The 6,246-nt window shown below is 67.9% G+C and overlaps 1 protein-coding gene across 1 annotated transcript; it reads left to right on the top strand.

Annotated features, from left to right (window-relative positions):
• Positions 1–710: 710 nt before the first annotated feature.
• SLC39A5 (solute carrier family 39 member 5) lies at positions 711–6,215 on the top strand. Its single transcript, XM_030554335.1, has 11 exons — positions 711–1,117; positions 1,685–1,928; positions 2,186–2,360; positions 2,551–2,720; positions 3,093–3,230; positions 3,983–4,211; positions 4,436–4,526; positions 4,778–4,956; positions 5,028–5,108; positions 5,191–5,381; positions 5,878–6,215. The coding sequence occupies exons 1-11, from the start codon at positions 711–713 to the stop codon at positions 6,028–6,030; spliced, it is 2,058 nt and encodes a 685-aa protein (XP_030410195.1). The 3' UTR covers positions 6,031–6,215.
• Positions 6,216–6,246: the final 31 nt, after the last annotated feature.

Raw genomic sequence — 6,246 nt, 5'->3', positions numbered from 1 at the left:
AAAGTGCAGGAGGGGAAACTGAGGCATGGAACGAGGCCAGGACCTGCCCTGCTGTCACCCACAGGCCAAAGCCCCCCTCTCCTGGGTCCCGGGTCTGGGCTGGGCAGACAAGGCATTGGCAGAGCAGAGCATTGACTGTTCGGCTCCCACCGTCTTTCCCCCTCCAGCCCCTCTCAGCCCCCCAAGCGAAGCAGTTCTGAGCAGGAGTAGCTGGGGGCGTTATTTGGCTGTATGTTTAACAGGCCCGAGGGTGGGGGAGCACCTGCTTGAGTGTTTCTTTGGCTTGATTTGGTCCCCGTTCCCCATTAGAATGCCCAGCCTTGCACCCCAGACAGGGGAAACCCCTTCCCCCTTTGCACCACTGGAGAAAACCTTTTCCTCTGACACCACCAGGCAGCTGGGAATGGGACCCAGGAGTCCGAGCTGGTAGCCGCCAGCTCCCTCCGGAGATTCTGCCAGAGCCTGGGGTATTTAGGTCCCGACTGAGGTCTGGGCTGTACAAATGGGGGCCGGGGGACCACCAGCCGGGTGCTGCCCAGAGCCAAGCGGTAGAACAGGGCAGATGGGAGAGGTCCATTCACCCCGCTCAGCTCTGCCCCCTCGTGCCAACAGATCTCCAACTAGGGGGCACCCCAAGCAGTGCACCTGGCCAGGTGCGACCCCGGCTGACGAACCCTCCTCGTCCCGCTCGGCGCCAGGCTCCCCCCCCGATGGACAGGAGGAAGCCGCGGCTGCTGCTGGCCGGACTCTGGGTCGCTGCCCTGCTGCTGCCGGGCGAATGCCACCCGCCCCCCGGCCTGCCCGCCCGGGCGCCGGCCCCGCTGGAGGACGCGGAGCAGGAGCAGGGCTACTACCTGCAGCAGCTCTTCGGGTTGTATGGGGAGAACGGCACCTTGTCCTTCCACGGCCTCACCCGCCTGCTGCAAAGCCTGGGCCTGGGCCACGTGCAGGTGGTGGAGATGGAGCACGAGGCACTGGGCCATGGGCATGTCACCCACCTGGACATCCTGGAGGTGCAGGACAACAAGCACCGGCACTCGCACTCGGCCCTGGAGCACGCCGGGGTGGAGCCGCCCAGCCTGGGCCCATGGCTGCAGAGAGAGAACGGCACCTCCAGGTACCCAGCGCTGCCCCTCACTTCCGACCTGCAGCCCCTGCTGGGCCAGCCCTGGGCTCCCCCTGCCCCCCCCAGCTCTGCCGGTGCCCCTCACTTCCCACCTGCAGCCCCTGCTGGGCCAGCCCTGGGCTCCCCCTGCCCCCCCCAGCTCTGCCGGTGCCCCTCACTTCCCACCTGCAGCCCCTGCTGGGCCAGCCCTGGGCTCCCCCTGCCCCCCCCAGCTCTGCCGGTGCCCCTCACTTCCCACCTGCAGCCCCTGCTGGGCCAGCCCTGGGCTCCCCCTGCCCCCCCCAGCACTGCCGGTGCCCCTCACTTCCCACCTGCAGCCCCTGCTGGGCCAGCCCTGGGCTCCCCCTGCCCCCCCCAGCTCTGCCGGTGCCCCTCACTCCCAACCCACAGCCCCTGCTAGCCCAGCCCCGCCCCACTTCCCCAGCTCTGCTGGTGCCCCTCACTCCCAACCCACAGACCCTTAATATCCCAGTCCTGCCGCTGCCCATCAGACCCAGTCATCCCCTCCTGGCCCCGGGCTGCCGCTGGGAACTAGGAATTCGTTTTTGTTTCTTTCAGGCCAGGATCCCCTGGAAGGAACCAGCCAGAGACCGTCCAGCTGCACCAGGCTGACCCAGTGCCCAGGCCGCGAGCTGCCTCCGGGGGCACCCGCCCACCCTTGGACACAGAAGAGTCCAACGCCACAGGACACCCTGGGAGCAGAAGAGACCCTGTCCAGGACCCCCCCGGACTCCCCCGCCTGACCCTGCTGGAGAGGGTGCTGGCCCTGGACCACTCCATCGTGGACCATCTGCACGAGGATGTGAGAGGGGGCCACGCTGCAGGGTCTGAAGGGGAGGGCCCTAAAGGAGGGGCCCGAGGGGTGGGGGTCTCAGTGCTGACCAGCCTGGCTCTAACCCCATGCCCCCCCCCAGCACTGGGAATGGCATCCTGGCCCCGCAGGCCTCTGCTACTCCCTAGACAGCCCCTGCGTCCCAGCGATTTGGGGCTTGGGAGGGCAGGTGGGTTACGCCCCTTCCCCACGTGGCCTCGCTAACCCCCGCTGTCCCCCCCCGCAAGTGTCTCAACGTGACGCAGCTGCTGGTGAACTTTGGGCTGAACACCGGCTCCCAGATCACACCCGAGCAGTTCACGCTGCTGTGCCCGGCCCTGCTCTACCAGATCGACAGCCGGGTCTGCATCCGGCACCATGACCAGCTGACACCGGAGCCCCAGGGGGGAGCGCTGTGGCCAGGTAACACCCTCCAGGGCCTTGGGAAGGGCAGCCACCCCGATGGGGAAACCGAGGCACAGAGCGGGGAGATGACAGGCACTGGGAGTCTCTCCTTGTGCCAAGGGATTTGCCAGACCTACAGGGTGTCAGGGAGGGGGATAGAGCCCAGGCCCCCTTCCCCCCAGCTGCCTCACCCTGCTTCCTCTTGCAGTTCTAGGCTGGGGCTTCCTGGCCATCACACTCATCAGCCTGCCCTCAGCGCTGGCCCTCCTGCTGGTGCCCTTCCTCGGGCGCGACTTTGGCCGCCTCCTGCTGGCCTTCCTGGTGGCGCTGGCCGTGGGGACGCTGTGCGGGGACGCCCTGCTTCACCTGTGGCCGCATGTACGTATGGGCTCGCCGGGCCCCCCGGTGCGCTCCGGCCCTAGCTGGGCAGCTGGAAAGCCGGGGGCCAGGGAGAGACACATGGGTGGCAGCGGGAGACGAGTTCTGTTGCAGCTCCATCCAGCAAAGCGCCTGCATGGCAGCCAGGGAGCCCGTTGGCCCCCCGCCCGGGCAGCCTCCTGGCCCCCCCCCCCGGCCCAGCTTGGCACCTGGGCTGCGTCCCGGGCCACCGGCCATGCCAGATCCCAGAGCGGGACCATCCCAGGCCCCCCCACAGCCCCATCATTGAACCCCTCGATTTCTCCCTGCCCCCCCCGGCTCTGGGAGCCCCCAAGAGGGACCCCAGGCTCCCCTCCCTCCTCCTGTGTTTAGGCCCAAGGGAGGCGCCAGGAGACCCCGCGGGAGCAGCAAGACTCGGTGCTGAAGGGGCTGTCGGTCCTGGGGGGCATTTACCTCTTGTTCCTCATCGAACACCTCCTGGGCACGCTGAGGCACAGACGGCGCCAGGCGGTAAGAGCTCATTGGGTCGCCCCTGGTAGCTGGGAGCCCGCCCAGGGCAGGAGGCTGGAGGGCGGGTGGGGCAATGCCAGGGGGCACCGTGCTGATGGCTTCTGGATGGGCCCCAATGCTGCGGGGGGCTGCAGAGCGGACGACAGCAGGAGTGTTGGCACCGGTGTCCCGGCCCAGGCCCTGCCGGGATCAGCGCCTACTGTGGGGGTGGGTGGTGCTGCCTGTCCAGGGCAGCTAAATGGTGACGGCACATCCTGGGTCCTGCTACTGCTGCGTTGTGGCGTCGGGTCTGTCCAGCACCACGTCCCGGCTCCCTGGGCCCGTCCAGCACCACATCCCAGCTCCCTGGGCCCGTCCAGCACCACATCCTGGCTCTCTGGGCCCGTCCAGCACCACGTCCTGGCGTCGGGTCCGTCCAGCACCACATCCTGGCGTCGGGTCCATCCAGCACCATGTCCCAGCTCCCTGGGCCCGTCCAGCACCACGTCCTGGTGTCGGGTCCGTCCAGCACCACGTCCCGGCTCCCTGGGCCCGTCCAGCACCACGTCCTGGCTCCCTGGGCCCGTCCAGCACCACGTCCTGGCGTTGGGTTCGTCCAGCACCACGTCCCGGCTCCCTGGGCCCGTCCAGCACCACATCCTGGTGTCGGGTCCGTCCAGCACCACGTCCCGACTCCCTGGACCCGTCCAGCACCACGCCCCGACTCCCTGGACCCGTCCAGCACCACGCCCTGACTCCCTGGACCCGTCCAGCACCACGCCCCGACTCCCTGGACCCGTCCAGCACCACGTCCCGGCTCCCTGGACCCATCCAGCACCACGTCCCGGCTCCCTGGGCCCATCCAGCACCATATCCTGGCGTCGGGTTCGTCCAGCACCACGTCCCGGCTCCCTGGGCCCATCCAGCACCATGTCCTGGTGTCGGGTTCTTCCAGCACGTCCTGGCTCCCTGGGCCCGTCCAGCACCATGTCCTGGCGTCGGGTTCGTCCAGCACCACGTCCTGGCTCCCTGGGCCCTCCCAGGTCCCAGCGTCGGGTCCGTCCAGCACCATGACCCGCAAGCGTCTGGTTTGCGCCTGTCTAGGATAACATGGGGGGTATCTAGCCCAGGTCTCCCCCACACCCAGCGGGCGCGATGCCCCGAGCCAGCCAGACCCTGGCCCCTCGGGCGGCTTTCAGCTCTCGCTGTTGCTTTCCCACCCTCAGAGCTGCGCCGCGGGACGGAGGCCCGGGAGCCCCTCTCTGGATGCAGACGGAAGCCGCGGCTCGACCCTGCAGGCGTCGGCTCCTTCCCCAGGTGAGCCTGGAGCTGTCGCTCGCTCCTGCCCCCTGCGCTGAGGCCACAGAAGCCAGAAGCTGCCCCTGCCCTGCGCCCCACAGCGCCCCCCGCTGGGAGAGGCCAGCACAGACCTCTCCAGGCCGGCACTTCGCAGCTGCCTGGTCCCAAGGCCCAGCCCCCACCGGCTCGGGGCTGCTACTAGCCTGCGGCTGCTCTTTCACAGGCACAGAAGCCGAATCGCAGTGTCTGACGGCCCTGGGGCCCCACAGCGACAGCCCCGGCCGGGGAGAGGAGGGGACGAGGCAACCAGTGCTGAGCGTGGACGGACAGACGGAGGAGCTGAGCCACCACGGACACTCGCATGGCCCGGGGGCCAGCAGCACTGACATCGCCTGGATGGTCATCCTGGGGGATGGGATACACAACCTAACGGACGGGCTGGCCATCGGTAAGGAGGCAGGAGCCACCCTGGGGCTGGGCACCGCCTTCCTAGTACCAATCGGCTTCTCGTTCCTGCAGGGGCTGCGTTTTCCGACGGCGTCTCCAGCGGCTTGAGCACCACGGTAGCCGTCTTCTGCCATGAACTGCCCCACGAGCTCGGTAAGTTCCCTACCAGCATGGCAATGTTGGCACCACCTGGCATCCCACACGCTCTCACCTGCTGCTTCCCTCACTCCAACAGGTGACCTGGCCATGTTGCTGCAGGCTGGTCTGCCAGTCAAGAGGGTGCTTCTCTCCAACCTCACGTCGGCCTTCCTGGCGTATCTGGGCATGGCGGTGGGCACGGTGGTCAGCCAGGGCGCCTCGCCAATCACCCCCTGGATCTTCTCCATCACAGCGGGCATCTTTCTCTACGTGGCACTGGTGGACATGGTAAGGGGCAGCTGGCTCTGGTACAGCCTCATCAGGCGGGTGCTGGTCCTGGGCGGCAGCTGCAGCTCGGCTGGGTTTGTGGCAGATCCTGGTGCCAACCCAGCAAGGCTGCTGAGGCCGCTCACCGGGCACCGTGCTAGCTCCTCGGCCAGCGTGTTGTCTTGTCTCACACAGCAATTGGCAGCTTTTTGGCACAGGGGCGGTTTTGGCTCTAGGTTTTCCCAGCCCCTGGCGCCGTGGGGTCCTGTCCCATGCCTGCGGCTCCAGGGACCGCAAATCATCCCGACGGCATGAACGGCAGCAAGCGGCTCCGTCCGCAAACAGACGGCACAGGCGTCTCGACTGGGTAGCCAGAGGGCAGGCCGAGCGAGTCAGTGCCGGGCACGGGCACGCCCAGGCCCAGGGCTCTGGGGTTCTCCCCTCCCCGTGCGGGACGTCCGTCCTTTCCCGTAGCGCCGGAGCTGGTGGCTCACAGCCTTCTCCGTTTTCCCTGCAGCTGCCCGAGATGCTGCGGCGAAGCTCCGGCGGGAGTAGGAAGGGGCCTGTGACATATTTCGCCCTCCAGAACCTGGGCTTTCTCCTGGGAGCGGCCATCATGCTGTGTATCGCCCTCTTCGAAGGGCAGATGAGCTTCCGTGTGGATCTGTAACATGGGGGCAGCCACACGGTTCGCCGAACTCGGACAGGACGGGGCCGAGGTTACGGGCACCCCCTGCCTCCTTCGCAGAGAACTAGGACCCCTGGACTCTCTTCCTGCTGACGGCGGGTGTGGGACACCCAGGGCAGCCCCCCACTTTTTGCTCCACATCCCCCGGGGGCAAGCGTGGGTCGTGACCTGGGGGGGCCGGGGCTGACTGGTGCGGAA

The sequence above is a fragment of the Gopherus evgoodei genome, chromosome 3, assembly GCF_007399415.2.
Source record: "Gopherus evgoodei ecotype Sinaloan lineage chromosome 3, rGopEvg1_v1.p, whole genome shotgun sequence".
NCBI lineage: Eukaryota > Metazoa > Chordata > Testudines > Testudinidae > Gopherus > Gopherus evgoodei.
Note: the sequence above shows the minus strand (reverse complement) of the source record. Positions and strands in the feature narration are given on the sequence as shown.